Source organism: Furipterus horrens, unplaced genomic scaffold, assembly GCF_987537825.1.
Source record: "Furipterus horrens unplaced genomic scaffold, mFurHor1.1.pri manual_scaffold_16, whole genome shotgun sequence".
In the NCBI taxonomy this organism is placed as follows: domain Eukaryota; kingdom Metazoa; phylum Chordata; class Mammalia; order Chiroptera; family Furipteridae; genus Furipterus; species Furipterus horrens.
In genome coordinates this window covers 11,443,190-11,461,511 of record NW_028327186.1, presented here as the reverse complement: position 1 = coordinate 11,461,511, position 18,322 = coordinate 11,443,190, and the positions used below count along the sequence as shown (strand labels likewise).

The 18,322-nt window shown below is 45.8% G+C and overlaps 2 protein-coding genes across 3 annotated transcripts in view; both read left to right on the top strand.

The window, feature by feature from the left end:
* Nucleotides 1-4,792, top strand: part of IQGAP1 (IQ motif containing GTPase activating protein 1) — a 66,549-nt gene extending 61,757 nt beyond the window's left edge. The window contains exons 37-38 of the mRNA XM_090263786.1: nucleotides 989-1,097; nucleotides 3,060-4,792. Coding sequence (XP_090119912.1) covers nucleotides 989-1,097; nucleotides 3,060-3,173 — 223 coding nt within the window. The 3' untranslated portion in view covers nucleotides 3,174-4,792. The remainder of the gene's footprint in view (nucleotides 1-988; nucleotides 1,098-3,059) is intronic.
* Nucleotides 4,793-13,875: 9,083 nt separating this feature from the next.
* CRTC3 (CREB regulated transcription coactivator 3) overlaps nucleotides 13,876-18,322 on the top strand; it is a 62,603-nt gene continuing 58,156 nt past the window's right edge. For both annotated transcript variants that reach the window (XM_090263699.1, XM_090263698.1), the window contains exon 1: nucleotides 13,876-14,166. In XM_090263699.1, the coding sequence (XP_090119825.1) occupies nucleotides 14,035-14,166 (132 nt within the window). In that variant the 5' untranslated portion in view covers nucleotides 13,876-14,034. The remainder of the gene's footprint in view (nucleotides 14,167-18,322) is intronic.

Below are 18,322 nucleotides of genomic sequence, written 5' to 3'. Positions count from 1 at the left end.
GTTGAGGTGCAGAATTAGACCCGATAATCAGAGCCGTCTGTTATTAATTATATTTCTTTTCCTCGCTTGTGGAACATGAGCCTCAGGGCGTTGTCACACCTGCTGTGTGGATCCCGCTCTGGTCTTCCTCTCCAAAGCTGGAAGCCGTTCCTGCCATTTCTTCTGTTTCTAAACAGGGACATCTTACAAAGCCGGGACCCTGTGCCCAATAAACAACACCTGTGCCCCCTTCTAAGCCCTTGGCAGCCACTGTCCTGCCTTTCTGTCTTACTGTCTTTTTCTGACTGACCAATTTCACATGGCGTGATGTCCACAGGTCATCCATGTTGTAGCATGTGACCGGTTTCCTGCCTTTCTAAGGCTGCATAATACCCCACTGTATGTATAAACCACATTTTGTTTACCCACCCACCCACCCACCCATCCATCCATCGACGGACCCTTGGGTGGCGTCCGCCTCTTGGCTGCAGTGACCAGGAGGTGGAGATCCTGCCTTCAGTTCTTCCGGATACGTGCCCAGAAGTGGGGCTGCTGGGTCACTAGATGGTTCTGTTTGTAACTTTTGGAGGGATGGCCATACTCTTCCACGTTAGTGGAATTTTTAAAAAATTTTTATCTGTATTGCCAAAATATTTTTTAGTAGTGTCTGAAATGTGTACAGAAGTGCTTACTTATCTCACTACTTTCTTTCCATCGCTGAATAATAAAATAATTTTTGATGTTTTTTAGTTCAATATTTTTTAAAAAGTAGCTCATTTTAAAATTTTGTGTTTCTTTGAATTCTGATTAGTATGCCTGTGTGTGTTTAAAACATGGCTTATTACCTGTGTTTTCTCTGGTAATTGTTTCAATAGGGAATCATGGACCTTTAGTTTGTACCCCGGTCACTCTTGAATAGCCTGTTCATCTCCTTTTTGCCTTTCACAGGATAATTTTATATGAGAACATTAAAAAAATCACACCTTTATGATGTCCTCTGTTTCAACAGGTTTAAGAATGTTATCTTTGAAATCAGTCCGACAGAAGAAGTTGGAGACTTTGAAGTGAAAGCCAAATTCATGGGGGTTCAGATGGAGACATTTATGTTACATTATCAGGTGGGTCCGCCCCAGGCGGGAGCGGAGCTCTGTGTCTGGGGTAGTGGGGTTCTCGTCTGGGTGGGACAGTGGATAGGAAGGAGAGCGCCCGGGGAAAGTACCTGCGTGTGGTGAGTGGGGAGCGGGGCTCCACGCCGCGGGGAGAGGAGCCGGGCCTGGGTGCCGTCTGGTCTGCGCACTCCGAGACGCGGGAGTCTTCAGAGAGCAGTCCCTGGAAGCCCCCACCTAGTGCTGCCACTCAGCTGAGCTTATCCCTTGGCCTCAAACAAAATGCTCAGGTGCGAGTCTTGGCAACAGGAGACTGTGAGCCTACTCAGTAGCTTGACTTTCTTTGTTTTTAAAGTTTGATTTGGTACAGGCGCTTAAAGGATTGTTTCTGACAAGGTGTACATACATTTCGTCTTCGTAAACTGAAACCCATTGTAAACTCAAAAAGAATGCTGCAGTGAATTGTTTTGCAATATAATTATCCCTAATTTTTACTCTGCAGTAAGTAAACGTCATGCATGAAAGAATATCAGGGCCCAGGGAGGATACCTAGGCAACGTGCCGCTGTGTCTGTGGCCTTCAGCGTCGGTCCCCCCTCGGTCCCCACGCTGCTGCCCCGCTGCCGCCTTCTCTGGAACGTGCTGTCGCGCTTCTGCAAGGCTGCTCCCCCTTACCTGGGAGCCAGCCCCCCCCCCGCCCCCAGCTTCTTCTGCTGTTTGCTGTGGTCAGTCCAGCTGCAGGGGTCCCCCCTTTGACCCCCAGCCCTTAGAGGAGCCTCTGGCACTGCGGGCGCTGCTTACTTTCCTCTCGCCCCGCAGCACACTGCGAGCTGCTTACAGACGGGTAGTGTTGCTTTGTTTCCTTCTCGGTCACTCGTGGGTCCTCAAAACGTGTTCGCTGAAGAAGTGTGAAAGGGTTTTCTGATGCCATAGCTAACTCAAGCACTTATGCAGAAAGGTCCCGTTATTCCCTCAGTTTCCCTGCATTCTTATAGGCTGACCAGTCTGCCCCAGGTCGTGTGTTCCTCTGCGTACAAGTTCATGCAAAGCGGGGCAGCCACAGGTGCGCCGTGGTGTGTCAGGCACAGGCGACGCAGCTGGGTCCTGGTCTTCATGGAGCTGCTAGGGTTTTTCTAAAGGATGATCTGGTTGAACTTTGGGGGTCCTTCCACGCCCTTGGCTCTTGCTTTCTCATCACCACTCTGTGGAAGGTGAGCGGGAGGCCAGGCAGATTCCTGGGGCTGCTCTGGTGGACGGTGGAGGCCGGCAGGAGAAGCGTGGGCTGTGCAGGCAGGTCCCGATCCGTCAGTCACGCCCTTCGCCGTCCCCGAGCCTCATCTTTAAACTTGGGACAGTCGCCCCTCGTGGGACTTTTGTCAGACTTAAAAAGACACTATTAAAAAGACACTGTATAGTGTGCTTATACGATATTGAGCACAGGACGGGCACCTAATAAACATTTAGACCTCTCCTTTTCCCTTGCCTTCAGAATATAAAGGCTTTTTCTTGTGAAACAGAAATCGAGACTCTGGGAAGCATTGTTGAGAGGGCATTACTGGCCTTGTCTTGTTTTCAGTGACTTGTACGTTTCCTCGGGGATTGAAATGCCTTCACCTTCTCCAGGCTGGCCCATCGCTTAGACAAACTAGACACACAGAATTGTGAAACAAGAAGCGTGTGTGTGTGTGATAACTGAGCATGCTGCTTTTTCTTGGCATGATTTGTGTATTTTGATACGAGCCACGTGACTTCTTGACTCCCAGTTTATCAGAAAATTCGACTGACCAGCGTGCGCGGTGCTGGTGCCCTCAGGGTCGCTGTGCTGCGGGCGGTCTGGGTCGGGAGCCTCGGTCTCAGCCCACATGGTTCCTGGCCCGCGAGGAACGCGACATTCCTTCTGGATCCCTCCCCACACCTGTCCCTTCTTGTCTTGTCCTGCACACTTGACTCACTGTCACAATGTTTGCGTGCACAGGACCTGCTGCAGCTCCAGTATGAAGGGGTCGCAGTCATGAAGCTGTTTGACAGGGCTAAAGTGAACGTCAACCTCCTGATCTTCCTCCTCAACAAGAAGTTCTACGGGAAGTGATGCTCCTCTGCCGCCAGCCCGGGGAGGGGACGGCGAGACGCACCTCAGGGCTCCTGCCTCGGGCCCCTCGTCACCTACTGGAACCACAGGCCCTGCCCTGCCAGCGCCTCCCGTGACAGTCCCGGTGCCACCTGTGCAACGCCTCCTGCTCTGATGGACATTCGCTGGTCCCCCTTTTTTATAGTGAAATTGTATTTCAGGCTGAGTCTGACCCTTCTCGCTCCTCCGTTTTCTTCTTTCACTTAGGAAAGAATGGGAACTCAACCAAAATGGCTGTGTTGTTTTGATGTTAGAGGTTGTATTATTACTATATTATAAGCTTTGGTGTTTGTTTTAATCAGCAGTAACGATGGTGGGGTTTGAATTCTTGTGATTTAAAAGGGAATCTCTCAGCACCAATATTATATCTAAGACATGACAAAAAGGTCAGGTTATCTATCTCTATTAGGTGGTCATTTAAAAGGGACATTCCTTTATATTTTCATCTCATCAATAAAATTGAAGGGTGTAGGGTTTATCGGTCCCCCTCCCTCTGTTTCCCTTTATGAGCAGAAACTAATAGAAATCACTATTCTGTGTTCAAAGGAAGCATTTCTAGAAAAGGGAAATAATGCCTTAAACTTCACCATGACATTTTGACAATTTTGTTAGTGTAACTCTTGTCAGTGGACGGGAGAGTCCCGTGGATGAAATCCAGCTCTTTAGGTAAATTGAGTGTCTCTGCTCTTGGAGGCACCTGCTTGTTAGTGTTGGTGCCCAGAGACTGACGAGGTTCAGGAAGCCAGTCCCCTCCTATGGCAAAGAAATGGGTTAGCCTAGCATAGGATGTAATTTTTTTCAAAACTATTTTATATCTTAAGAGTGCCTATTAAAGTATAGATTTATTTCTTAAAATGTGGGTTATAGGAATTTTAAAGATTTATATAATGCTTTAAAGCCTTTTAAATGCTGTTAGAAAAGTTTTTTTTTTAATTGGCTTATCTGTATATCTGAAATCTTAAAATTTTCTTATAGCTAAAACACTAGGATTTATCTGCAGGGTTGCAGAGACATAATCCTGTTTTAAATAGACTGAAACAGAAATTTAAAAAAACCAAAAACCCGGTTCTGGCTGGTGTGGCTCAGTGAATTAAGTGACAGCCTGCAAACCAAACGGTCACTAGTTCGATTCCCAGTCAGGGTACAGACCTGGGTTGTGGACCAGGTCCTAGTTGGGGGTGTGTGAGAGTCAACTGATTGATGTTTCTCTCCTTCTCTTTCTCCCTCCCTTCCCCGCTCTCTGAAAGTAAGTCAATAAAATCTTTTTTAAAAAAGAACAAAAAACCAGCCAACCAATGTTACACTCGATATTCAAATCTGTTTTTTTCCACTTCTTTCTCTTGTCTTTTGCTGCCAACACTATGCTTTTATTTTATGAACTTCAGTTTTCTGGGTACAAGACAATTCAATTCTAACCATTAAATTTTTAGGAAGTTTTTATTTAAAAATTTTTTTTTGTTTATCCAGGAAAATATATTAAATCATGCTACTGAGCCTCCATTTTCTCTGCTGTTGTGGTTCAGTATTCTTTTATCAGAAGACATAAAACTTAACAAAATAAACTAACATTTAAAGATTTACCAATGTTTATTTAAAGCCAATAAACCTTTGTTAGTAACAAATTATGTGATGTGTCCCTCTTACAGATATAAGTATTGGAGATGTGGTTTTCATAGTAGATTGTTTACTTGGTCAGGTCTATGGGTGCAGAAGGAAGCTGGATGTGTCTTTATACTGCCGAGTACCCCAGGCCGGTGAGGGGGTGCCCCGGCAGCAAGTGCCGTGGAAGGAGCCTCCGCACCCTGACCCCGTCCTCTGTTGTGTTTTTCAAGATAATTTTGTAGTAACTATTTTCCTCAGATGAAAAGGAGATAGTATTACACGTAGCATCGCCTCAAAGACTGAGGGCAACCAAAGTGTCAGTCCGTTTACATTCAGAGAAGATGCTCATGCCAGGCTTGTCGGGCCCCAGAGGCCACATCCGTGACAGACACTGAGCTGAGTTTACAGCTCCTTTAATATTACATGCTTTGCAGTTATTTGTAAGCTTTCCAGTTCCCTTGTTACACCTTTTCATGCAAAATAGCACAAAATGCACTTCCAGAATTTTGATGGTAACTGTGTAGACAAGCAGTTTTAGTGGCGTGAAGAAAACTCCGACGAACCCACGTGCACTGAATCCGTGGAGCTTTGATTTTAATTTATTAGCTGCAGCGCGCTCTGTCCGGTCTCTCGCCTTCTTTGACCTTGTCGTCCACCTGCCATCATGACATTTACCATGAATTTACTTCCTCCCAAGAATTTGGACTGCCCATCAGATTGTTGCTGCACACAATTGCCTTTGTATCTCTTTGTATGAAATAAAAGGTCATTTGTTCATGTTTGTGTTTATTTTTCTCAGTTTCATTGTTAGCAGTTCCTGCTAAACAGTGTTGATTAGAGTGGGACTTAATAATCGAAAACAGCCCTTTATAGGCTTTTGAAGGAGCAAACACAGCCCGGCTACCAAGTCACCGAATTGTCTCAGAGAGACTTTTAATGTGTGAGTAGCCTTTTTAAATGTCATATGCTTTAAGTAACCTCAACATAAAAAGAAATAGGGGGTAGCGAGAACAACATAATGTTATTGAGTACTGGTTGGCCAGTGGCTGAAAGTTGAAAATTGTAGCAGCATTTAAGTAAAATGGCAATATGAAATATGTGGGAATGGAAGCAAAGATAAGTGGAAACTTGGAGGGAAGTGGGGAGAATATGGGCTTTCCTGCTTGTCTCCTTCAGAAAAGGGGATGATGCTGGTAGGTGTGTTACTGACACCTGAAATAAACCATATTTTAACAACCTGTGCTTGCTCTGTATTGTCCTGCAAAGTCAGTGGAGTTAGAAAAGTGCTTATCAAGGCATCAGGATGTTAAATACAGGAACTGGAACCAAGGGGAAATAGGAGGAAGGTAAGGTAGGATGGAGCCTGGAGTGATGAGGAGAGACAGTGAGTACTCAGGGCCCCCCTGCCCCTGGTGGGAGGCCACAGCACGGCTGCTCCCACATCCACGCCCGCAGAAGCCCAAAACGAGCCTGGGAAAACTCCCACCACCGTTTTAACTGTGACGTCTGATTTTCTTTTTCTATGTTTAAATTGTAAAGTGTGTACTTGCCAACGTATTAATGAATTTCAAGATGAAAATGACCTCACTTATGAAGAAATCCAATGGACACCCCCCATCCATTTCAAAAGGTACGTGAGCAAAGATCTTTGTCAGTTGGAAACTTTACATCTTTTTTTTCTCTTCATACTTATGTTTCTCTTCCACTTTCCTCAGCATTTTATATTAATGTAATATTTTAAGCATGGGTCTTATTTTTGGTCATCCTGTCACCATTACCTGTAACAAAGTTTTGTTTTATTTCCTGTGACCATAAGGCTGTTGAACTCAACCCAGAAAAATATTTTGCATCATCATAATTCTTAGTACATATTAGATCGAAGCAATGCAACATGTTGATAAAGAACTCAAGAAGTAAGATTTGAAATGTGCTGCTTAATGAGATAAATGAAGGTTTTTTAAATGAAGCTTCAAGAAACTTACGGATAAATATTACCACTTGCTAGAATGAGATAGGGCTCATAACCAATTTTCTTCCTAGTTTCCATTTTTATAAGTGTAAACTGAGAAACTTTGCTGCCATGGTAAGCATATGGAAATGGGAGGTGTTTTGTTACAGCAAAATCACCCATTTTTTACTCTGAATTATAACTTGTGACTTAGAGTCAACTTTGTTTAACCTAATATGCTAAAGATGCTTTGGGAAAATAGAACTATTTCAATGCTGCTTTTGCTCTACAAATTTTAAACTTTTTTGTTATGAAACACTTCTCACATATAAGCAGGGAATAGTATAATGAACTCCCCTGTGTTCACCACCCGGTCTCAACAGGTATCAACACATGATCAAACTTTCTAACTCTACACTCTGCCATGGCTTATTTCGACAAATCCCAGATATAGCATTTCGACCATTAATACTTAAGTGTTTTTCTCAACAGGGAGCAACTGTGCCCCCCCAGGAGACATTAGGCAACGTTTGGAGATAATTTTTGTTGTCCCAACCAAAAGGGGTGCTCTTGGCCCCCTGGGTTCTGCACCACATCTTACAGTGCACAGTCAGGATGTCAGTGGGACTGGGTGAGAAACCCCACTCTACAGATAAGGGCTTCCTGAAAAACCCCCAACCCATGATCATACCTAAAAAATAATTTTAAAACATCAAACATGCAGTCAGTGTTTACATTTCTCCGCTCGTCATATAATTGCTTAAAAAATTCATGTGTTTGAATACGATGCCAAACAAGGTCCACCCACGACATCTAGTTGAGAGGTCTTTTAAACCCCTTAATCTATACCCCCCCCTTTTTTTTTCGTCTTGCAATTTAGTTGGTGTTGATGCTGTTGAATTTCTACATTCTAGATTCCTTGTTACATCTTTGTGGATCAGACTCAGTTTCAGTCTTTCGGCAAGAATGTTTTGAAATTCCTGTTGCATCACATCGGGGTCTTGTTATGATGTACAATGGTCTGGTCATTGGGTTTAAGCATTGCCAGCCTGACACGTTTTGGTATAAAGTTTCCCATCATCTTTTCATCACAAATTACATAAATTCAGCCGCTGATGACTGCCTAGATTTCTTATTTCATCAGGGTTTGTGAAATCGTGATATTCTAAGTATCAGTCCTCCATTTCTCAGCTTCTTCTAAAAAGAATTGCTTGTCATCAACTCTTCGGTTACCTTAAAGAGTGTTCATACGAGAAGAAATGTGTGCTCCTCTTTCTTTACCAGTTTTCAGAATGAGATGGTTCCCTAACATCTTTAAAAGGTGACCAAGGAAGTTTTTAATCATATGACTGGGTTTTTAATATATTCAAGGGCTTTCAATCCAGTGTAGATTAAAAAAAAAAAGATTTTATTTATTTTTAGAGAGAGGGGAATGGAGGGAGAAAGAGAGGGAGAGAAACATTGATTGGTTGCTTGTTGCACACCCACAACCAGGGGCCTGGCCCGCACCCCAGGCCTGTGCCCTGACCGGGAATTGAATTGGTAAACTTTCAGTTTGTAGGACGATGCCCAACCCACTGAGCCCCACCAGCCAGGGCTATTGTAGGTTGTTTTTTTTTAATGCTCAAATTGTCCGTTTGGGGCAGCAGAAGTACCTTCACAGTGACTATTGAGTCATCGGACATGCTCCTAGCTGTATTTGGTAGCTTCCTTGCTCTCTGACATACGATGTTTCAGCCTCATCTTGTTACATTTCTCACCGGAGACCTGGAATCAATCATTTCTCCAAGGAGCCCTGGCTGCTCTTAGTGGGAGGTGGTGTGTAGAGAACATGGTTGGGTGCCGGGGTGCTCGTCAGTACTGGGGTGGTCATTGTTTCTAAACTTCTTTCCAGTGGAAATGGTTGGGGTTTTTTAATGAACATTTCCTAAGTTCATGGAACAAGTTTTTAAGTAATATGCTTTTATCTTCATATGTGCAATTCCATGGTGTAAATACTTCCCCATCGCTGATTTCAAGCTTGATGTCACTTGTCACTGAATGGAGAACTGGGAAGAGACACTAGCAATCAGCTCTCATGAGCTATTAACAAAACTGATTTTATCCGAAGAATAATAAGGCTCAATGGTTGGATTTTCAAAAGATGAGCAAGAAATGTCAGCATTAGGCTTTAGAAAAGTGGGGCATGGACGGGGATGAGGCAGCACTCAAAGACGTTGTGGCAGAGCTCTTCTATTCGTCCCTGCAGGTCCACTGTCCACCCTCCAGGCCCCTCTGTTCCCTGGGAAGCTGGCCCCATGGGCTGCATCACAGTGACCCTGCAGCTTCTGGTTGGGTTTGGTCAGTGACAGGCACAGCAGGGAGATAAATTCTGGAAGCAGATGAGGTAGGATTTACTGCAGGTCGCTGAATTGGCTGCCTCCCCAGTCAGGTAGCTCTCCCCCAACACCCACCCTCCCCCATGGCAGCAAGCAGTCCTGCTCTGCCTAACCCTGGGGGCATGGCATTATCCCCCAAACTGGGCCCTGTCTCTATTAGCCTTGCCTCAGATTACCAGTTTGAGTGTGCTATGTGTTTGCTGCGGGGACCCTGATTCACAAGGGGACCAATTAAGGTATCAATTAGTGGGAGCTGGTGGCCTGAATGGGATAGTGGTTGTTAGGATGGAAAGAGGGGTGCATGCTAGAGACATTTGTTAGGAACTAGAGTTGGTTTACTGGGTGTTGGGGAAACAGTAGAACAGGCTGGTACACTGGGCCTTCATGTGCTCCTTGGAAGGATTCTGTGAACAGGAAAGTTTGGGAAGTGCTGCATTGCAAGTCAAGACACACATCAGCACATGGAAAAGCTTTGCAAAGTCCTGCAGTCAAGAAATCTGCTTAACTCCGCCTTACCTCGCTCTCCCCAAATGTGCTGGGAATCCCAGCCCTCTTACTTTTCAGAAGGCTCCTGTTAGCCATCTGTGCAACTCATGTCCCATGGAACATGCTCTAAAATGCTGGGGAAAGAGGCTAAACCAGAACCTGACTTCAAGCTGATAACTAGTAAATATTAGGAAACAAAGAAAAAACAAAAAAATTGCAGACAGCAATCTGTGTGTGTGTGTGTGTGTGTATAAAAACATTTGTTTCCAGAAACAAGGAATTATACATATTTAGTGTCTGTCTTAATTTTAAACAGAGTTGAGGATCACTAGAGTTTTGAGGAAAGTTTCTAGGTGGAGACCAAAATAAACAAACTAAAAAAAAAAAAAAATTAACTCAGGCAAAACAGAGACAATATAAGGAGCAGAAGAAAATATAAAAACAGAGACAACCTATACTTAAAGCACACCCATGAAATGAATACAGGATGCTGTTTAAAAAGAAATATTCAGAAATCAGAAAAGAGCATTTAGAAATGAATAATATAATAGCAGAAATAAAAGTTCAACAGAAGGGTTGGAGAATCAAGTTGAGAAAATTTGTCAGGAAATAAAACAACAAATAAAAGACACAGCAATAGAAAATAGAGAAAAAAGATAATAAAGCTAGAAGAGCTGTCTAGAAGACCCATCAGCTAACAAAATTTCTGGAAAAAAAACCAAAAAGTGAAAATTATCAAAAAGATAAGACAGTTTCCTGGAACCAAAGGATATGAGTGTCCAGTTCTACACACATTCATGGTGCTCAGCCCAATGAGCAGTAAAAGCCCCTCATCAAGGCGCATCATCGTAACATATCAGGACACTTAAGTCTTCAGAGAATAGGGGAGAAATCAAAATCAAATAAACAACACCTCTCAAGAAACCACGTCACCACCAAAGGAGAGTGAAACAATATGAGCGGCCTTCCCAACAGTAGCACCGGAAGTGAGAAAAAGGAGAAGCAGTGCAAAGATCTAAGTGAAAAGAATTTCCTATGATGACTATTCTCAGCCCAACTATCAATCAAGGTTGTGGGTAAAATAAAAGCATCTGCACATATGGTCTCAAGAATTTTATTTTTCATGTACTCTTTACCCCCCACCCCCACCCCTCAGGAAACTACTGGAGAATGTACTCCACTAAAATGAAGGAACATTAAGCAGGAGGACACAGTGGGAGGCAGGAAGCAGAGGTGAAGGGACAGATGAAGGTGTGCGCAGGATTCTGAGGAGGGGAGAGGAGCTCCACCCAAGGAGCAGCCGGTTCAGAAGGGAGCAGGAAGGAAAGTGCTCGAAGAGAGAAGCTTTCCTCAAACTTGTTGCTCAGATTTGGTCGCATCTTTCTGAGTTCGTCCAGAGGATTTCAGAAAGAAGGCACCGAAAAAGGATGAACAGGGCTGAAAATACAACTATAAACCACAGAGTTTGGGACAGGATCTGTAATGGGTTGAGAGAAATTTAGGTCCCTGCCCCCCAAATTTTTATTTTTAATTTTTTAAATGGATTTTTAAAAGAGAGATGAGGCATTGATTTGTTGTTCCACTCACCTATGCATTCATTAGTTGTTCCTTATATGTGCCCTGACCAGGGATTGAACTCGTAACCTTGCCATATCGGGAAAGATGCTCAAACCAACTGACCTATGTGGTCAGGGCCAAAATGGAGGGAACTTTTAAATTAAAAAAAAAAAAAAGTGCAAGTATGGAACTAGAGTAAATACTTAATATACCAAAAATTATCATTTAACTACATTGAGAGAATGGGAGCAGGAAAATTCATATTTTTGGTGGGGACACAAAATAGCCAAAGCATCCTTTTCCATAATAAAAAATAGTTAATATTAAAAACTGAAGGAAAAAATAATCACAAAACAGCAGGATAAACTTATTTATAATGGGAATTTGGGATTGCTTTTGTAAAATTATAGATCTTGGGAAAGTTTTTAACAATGCACATGTATTTATTTGACTTAAAATTTGAAAATGACTAAGTTAACCCTAGTAAGAGTAGAAACACAATGAGTATATTCCAACTCAATAGGGGAAATGTGGAAATTAAGAAAAAAAAAGTCATTCAATGCAATAGAAAGCAGATATGATAGGTACGTGCCTTGGTGAATTGGTGGGTGAATAGGTGGATTTATGTTAACACCCATTCCAGTGTTCTGCTGTACCTTACTATGTTTCAGAAGCTGGAGGACTACAACTCCATTTCCTAGGTGTCATTTCAGGCAGGATTCTGGGTGCAGTTGTAGCTCCTCAGCCACGTTACCTCTCTGATTTGATTTGTCAAGTGTAAGTGAAGCAGAGCCTGTGTGTACGCTGTTTCTGTTGGTGGAGACTGTGGTGGGCTTGTCTGATGTTTCTGCAGTGGCTTCTTATGACAACGGCTGTATGGTTCACGAGATGGTAGTTGCAGGGATAGCTTTCCAATTCAACAGCTGGTTTCCAGATTTAAGAAGAGGCAGTGGCTCGCTCCCCTGGTGGCCTGGTTCTGCAGCATGGCTCTCAAAGTCATTCCTGAATGTTCAACTTGGAGTCTGCTTCTTTAGCCCCCGCCCAACGAGCCCTTCAGCCACTTTATACCCTGTAAAAAACCCTTTTGTACTTAAGCTATGCAGAATGAATTGTTCTCAGAAACTGAATCCAGACACTATAGCAGAAAATGAAAAAATAAAATATAAAAAAAAGTGTGTTAAAGAGCACAAAAGAAAAAAAATCAGTTAGAATTAATAAAACAAGCCAAACTCACTGTGGCTGCTGTGCCTCAGTTGAGAGAGCCAGCCTGTGAACCAAAGGGTCGCCGGTTCGATTCCCAATCAGGGCACATGTCTGAGTTGCGGGCTGGGTCCCCAGTTGGGGGCGCATGAGCTGCCACCACAAAATGATGTTTCTCTCCCTCTTCCTCCCTCCCTTCCCCTCTCTCTAAAAATAAAAATCTTAAAAGAAAACAAAAACAAGCTACACCCCAGCTAATAGAGATATATTATCATATTGAGTTCTTAAAAATCCAGCTAGTTGCTGTATATGAGACATGAAAAACATCATGAAATACTACACAGTAGTTAAAACAAATGAATCAACACAAACCTCAGAAACAATGGTAAATGAAAAAAGTTGCAAAAGATTATTCAGCATGTCATTTTTGTAAGATTTAAAAACAAAATTTGGTATTCCATATGCAGTGGGTAGGTCCATATACCAGATGTAATGAAAATATAAAAAACATGAAGAGGAATGGAATGAAATTCACCACGTTGAGCACACTGACTACCTCCAGGAAGGAAGGAGAATAATAATGGTGGGGCTTTAGTTAGGTCCAATACTAAATAGGAAGTAAGTGAAGCAAAATGTTGTAAAATGTTTCATCTTGATGGTGGAGGGCGTGGGGTGTTAATATCATTTTCTGCACTCTTCTGCATATCTCTGATGTTTCCCGATTTGTAAAACACAGACACACTTTCAGGGCTGTCCAGTCCGTGTTCATACACGCCAGCATTCATACTGAGTGGTTTCTGAACTGCCAGAGGAGAAGCGTTGAGGCTGGCAGGCTGGTTTTAACAGGTGAGGAGGACACCTGGCTGGAGCCGGAGTTTGCAGAGGCCACAGGGAGACGTGGAAAGAACCTGAAGAAGATGCCCGGGCTGAGGAGAGCGAAGAGGTTGCGCCAGGGAGGGGATGGTGCCTCAAGTTCGTGCAAATCAGGAGATGATTTTAGAAGGATCCAGATTGAGTAACTTGGTCTTGGGTGGGCCTGAGCAGACTGTCAGCGGAATGAATCGAGGGAGGGAGCGTAATGGGAGCTGGAGGGGCCCAGAGTGGGAACTAAGGGAGAGGACTGCTCAAACTGAAGCCCATCAGTTTGCAGCCCATGAAGTACCCCATCATAATCTGGGAGAGAAAGGTGTTAAAACAGTTCTAAAACTATAACGTAAATCCAGAAGCATGGCTGTCCCCAAAGTGTAGCGTTTCAATAAAACAGCGGGCTAGCTTCTTCCACACGCAGGATCCGTTTGCTTTGCTGACGGGGGTTTCCTCTGGGTCGGCGAGCTGGGGCTGCGAAGCCTGGGGAAGCCCTGGAACTTGGGACAGCGGGGGGGGGGGCGGGGCCAGAGGGCGGGGCCTAGCGGGAGACACGGGGGCGGGCCCGCGGGCGGGGCGGGGCGGGGGCGGGGCCAGCTTGGAGAGCGGACTCGCGCGCTCCCGGCTGCTGCCTGGCTTTGGGGCCGCGGCGGCTCCTCAGCGGGGTCGCGCCGAGGAAGGGCCTCGGGCGGCGGCTTGGGCGGCCTGCGGACTGACTGGCCGACGCGTGAGCAGAGCCGCGGGCCCGGCGCCCGCCGTCTCCTCTGCGCCAGCGCCGGGCCGCGCTATGGCCTCTTCCCCGGGCTCGGGCAGCGCCAACCCGCGGAAGTTCAGTGAGAAGATCGCGCTGCATACGCAACGGCAGGCCGAGGAGACGCGGGCCTTCGAGCAGCTCATGACCGACCTCACCCTGTCGCGGGTGAGGGCCCGGGCCGGTGCGGGCGGGGGCGGCCACGGGCGCGGGCGGGCCCCGCGCGTGGGGTGAGAGGTCGCGGGCCTGAGGCGGCGGCGGGGCCGGGCCGGGGCGGCGCCCGGGAGCGGGGCCGGCCGGCCGGCCGCGGCCTCAGCACTATCCGCCTTTCGCCCCTCGCGCGCCGTGGAAGTGGGAGGTCGCGGCGCCGGGCGTGCGGGGAGGTGCGGCGGGGCCGCGCGGGCGAGGCGGGCGGCCTGAGCGGAGGAAATCACCAACAGCCCGGCGGCGTGCGGTGCGTCCACTCCGCGCTCCGAGCGTCCACCGCCGCGAGCCCTTCGCGACCGCGGGGCGTCGGGGCCCGAGAGTCCCGCCCGCCCTCGGGAGCGCTCCGGGCCCGCCGGGGCTGCTGGGGGCCGGGGACCGCCTCTGCGACTCCCAGCTCTTCCGCGGTGCTCTGGCGGGCGGCTGCCTGCGCTCGGCCCCGGGTGTTATTTCACGGGAACCGGCCAGGTGCGCGGCGCTGCTGGTGACCGAGGGGTCCGGGAGGAGCGAGCCGGGCGCGAGCGGGACCGCACCCGGCGAGGTGGGGCGGCCGCGGAGGATGGAGAGCCAGCGGCGGTGTCGGCGCGCGGCTGCGGGGAAGCAGGCTCGGCAGGAGCCGGGCAGGCCCGCGGGAGGGAGCCTGATGCTGACCTTGAGGGACCGTCGGGGGGAGGGGGAGGATGTGGATGCTGGGCCGCCTCGCCGGGCGGCGGACCCTGTGTTTTTTGATCAGCGCAGTGTTTGGGGAAAACATCTTGAATCTGTTCCCAGAGTGTTATAATTGGGAGAGCACGGAAAAACGAAGAATTTCACAGAAAATTTATTATATCTATTTCTAGATCTGTAAAACATGTCTTTAAGTATAAATATGTCTATCATATTGTATTATATGTAATTATAATATTGGGAGACGCTCATGCTGAATTCCCACACGACAGCTATTGGCTGGAGCTGGGGGGCCCCGTCGCCCCCTCAAACGGAGCCTGAGTTCTCTTAGTTGGCCACAGTTCACACCACGCACCGTTAGGGTCCCCCACGCTGAGGCTAGGTGCCACGTGCCATTTATCATATATATAAATATAAATATATATATTTAAAGATTTTATTTATTTATTTTCAGAGAGAGGAGAAAGGAGGGAGAAGGACATACATGTGTGAGAGAAACATCCATGTGTGGTTGCCTCTCACACGCCCCCAATCGGGGACCTGGCCCGCAACCCAGGCCTGTGCCCTGACTGGGAATAAAACTCCCAACCCTGCGGTTCTCAGGCCAATGCTCAATCCACCGAGCCACACCAGCCAGGGCTATCTATTTTTTCTGACATTTTCTTTTAGTGAAATTGGGAGGAAAATGAAATATTCTTATATTTCTGTCACACTGAGAACAAAAACATGTAGATAAAGAAGGCTGAGGATGTCAAGAAAAAATTTTCTCATGCCCTGACTAGCTTCGTTCATTTATCACCTGCCCGGTGTCCACAGGCATTTCCATGTGACCCTGGTTAGATTCAGGAATGAGCATGACAAGCTCAGGGCACATGGAGGAGAGTGACTGGATGAAAGCTGAGGGGTGGTGCTGGGGCCTGTGTTGTTTTGTGTTGAGTACATAAGTTCTGCATGTACAAATACATGCATTCGCTGTGTCTGTGTGCCTAGAGGTGATCTAATCTGTCACCAATTTCACGAATCCCCCTTAATGCATTTCTGACAGATAAAACCAGGACTAAGGTACAGACTTCTTTTAATGGCAAAATTTTTTCACAGATCCTCAGTGTTTACTTAAATGAATTTCGATTATGTTACTCAAATATGTTCAGACATATAAACTTGTACAGAGTGTCCTTTGTTCATAGCTGTGATAGAACCATAAACCAAAGCGCATATATATATAAATAAGTTCAAAGTTAAAAAAGCAGTTAATTCAAATTAACATTAATTTATGTGACAAATGTCATTTTACTGAACTGAATCGAAGCTCTCTGTGTGAATACGGTGCTAATCCCTACAGCCCAGATTCTCTGGAGTTTAGCAAGCCTGGTCATCTGTGCCCCATGTGATAACTTAGTTCAGCCACCACTTCTCTCTATTCTAATTACTACAAAATTATGATGTCACTTTGCCCTTCACCTGGTACAGAGCATCATTTATATGTTAATTTTGACTGTTTTCTGTTCTCCTCTATGAAATGCAAGTAAGGCAATACAACTTGACTCCACTGTGTTCATAAACACAAAGACAAATGATAACACTGAATTTGCCTACTAATATTTGCTTATTTAAAATTTTAAGAATTTGGCCTGGCTGCTGTGGCTCAGTGGATTGAGCGCTGGCCTGTGAACCAGAAGGTCACTGGTTAGGTTCCCAGTCAGGGCACATGCCTGGGTTGTGGGCCAGGTCCCCAGTTGGGGGCATGTGAGGGCCAGCAAATTGGTGTATCTCTTTCTCTTTCCCTTCTCCTCTCTCTAAAAATAAATAAATAAAATCTTTAAATTTTTTTTAAGGATTATTTTCATAATAAACCACAAAAGTGAACACTCTAGAGAACTCTTAGGTCTCCAAGCATATGTCTGTGAACCTCTAATGGTCCAAAAATTCCAAACGGAGAAGAATCCATCTGTTTGTTTGTTGGTAACTGGATGGCAGATATATACTGACTTCCAATTACCAGCCCATAGCAGACATCACTAATCAATGTAGCTGCTCTTTCCTCTCTGAGCCTGTGCTGGGCATCAAGACCATCTGTAATAATCACGGCTAATCCTTCAAGTGTTGGAGTTAAATCATATTTGCCTAGTAGGTGCGATGGACTAGATTATGAAGAGTTTTCATTCTCTCTTTTGGGTTCTGCCTTATCAGGAAGCCGTGGGAGGATTTCGAGAAGAGAATGCTAGGAGGTAGTCCCTGGCACGGTAAGGGGAGGGGAGAAAGTGGAAGCGGGCAAGCTCGTTTATTTGTCAGTGCTGGAGTGCCCACTGTGATTGACAGGGGTGTGCGTGGGGAAGGTGAAGGAAGACATGTTATCTTGCTTCAAAGATCTTGTTAACTTATTCAACAAATACTTACTGAGTGAGTCCCTTGTCTGTGCCAGGGGTTAGGATGGAAACTGGGGGTACAGTAGCAATTAAGCAGGTCACAGTCTCTTCATGGATTTTAGGATTTAATGGGAAAGACATTCATTTCACAAGTAAGGACATGTTTTGATGAATATCACAAAGGGGAAGCAAGATGGGGCTCTTAGAGTGTATGATTGGGAGTCTTGACCTCTTCTAGTGGCCTCCAGGGTTCCTGGGACTGGGGAAGGCACTTGAGGGAACATGCTTGTGTGTTGAGGGAGAGAGAATGTTTCAGGCACAGGGAACAGAGGCTCATCAAGGGGATGAGGAGGGTGATTTGAGCTGAGAGGTTCACAGGGATCAGGTTGTGGAGACCGGATTTGGGACTTGATCCTAGGGACTATGGAGAGGCACCGAAGGGGTTGAACCAGGGGAGCCTTGCATTTTCAAAGAATGCCTCTAACTCCAGAATGGTGCCCAGAATGGAGGAGGAGGTGGCAGAGAAACTGTTTGAAGGTGGTTATACTATTCTAGGAGATACGGCAATGGCATGGAAAGGGAGGGCTCGAGGAGGATCCCCAGCTTTCAGACTTGAGCCATTCAGGGTCCCCTCCATTAGACAAGGAGCACTGGCAGGAGCAAGCAGGGAGCAGGCTCCTCAGTGTCAAGAGATGAGTTTGAGGTGCTGGTGAGTCATGTAAGTATGTAAGTAAAGAGGGTCCAGCAGGCAGTTGGTAAGTGGTTCTGGAGCTGAGGTGGGAAGTCTGGGCTAGTGATAGAAATGTGGGATCTTGGGTGTGTAGCTGCAAAAGTAGATTCAGCTGCCTGGGAAGAATTTCTAGAACAGATCTTGCATGTTGGTAGCCTAAATTCTAATTTGGCCCTCTGACATGTTTTTAATTTGGGGGACCCAAATGTGTATTTTTTTAAAAGTCAGGACCAACGATGAATATTGAGATTTTACATTAAAATATGAACTCTGGCTTGTTTTGAAAAATAGAATTATCTGCCAACACTTACCCTACATTTCTGCATGGCAGCACTTACCTGGAGCTGAATAGTGGCTG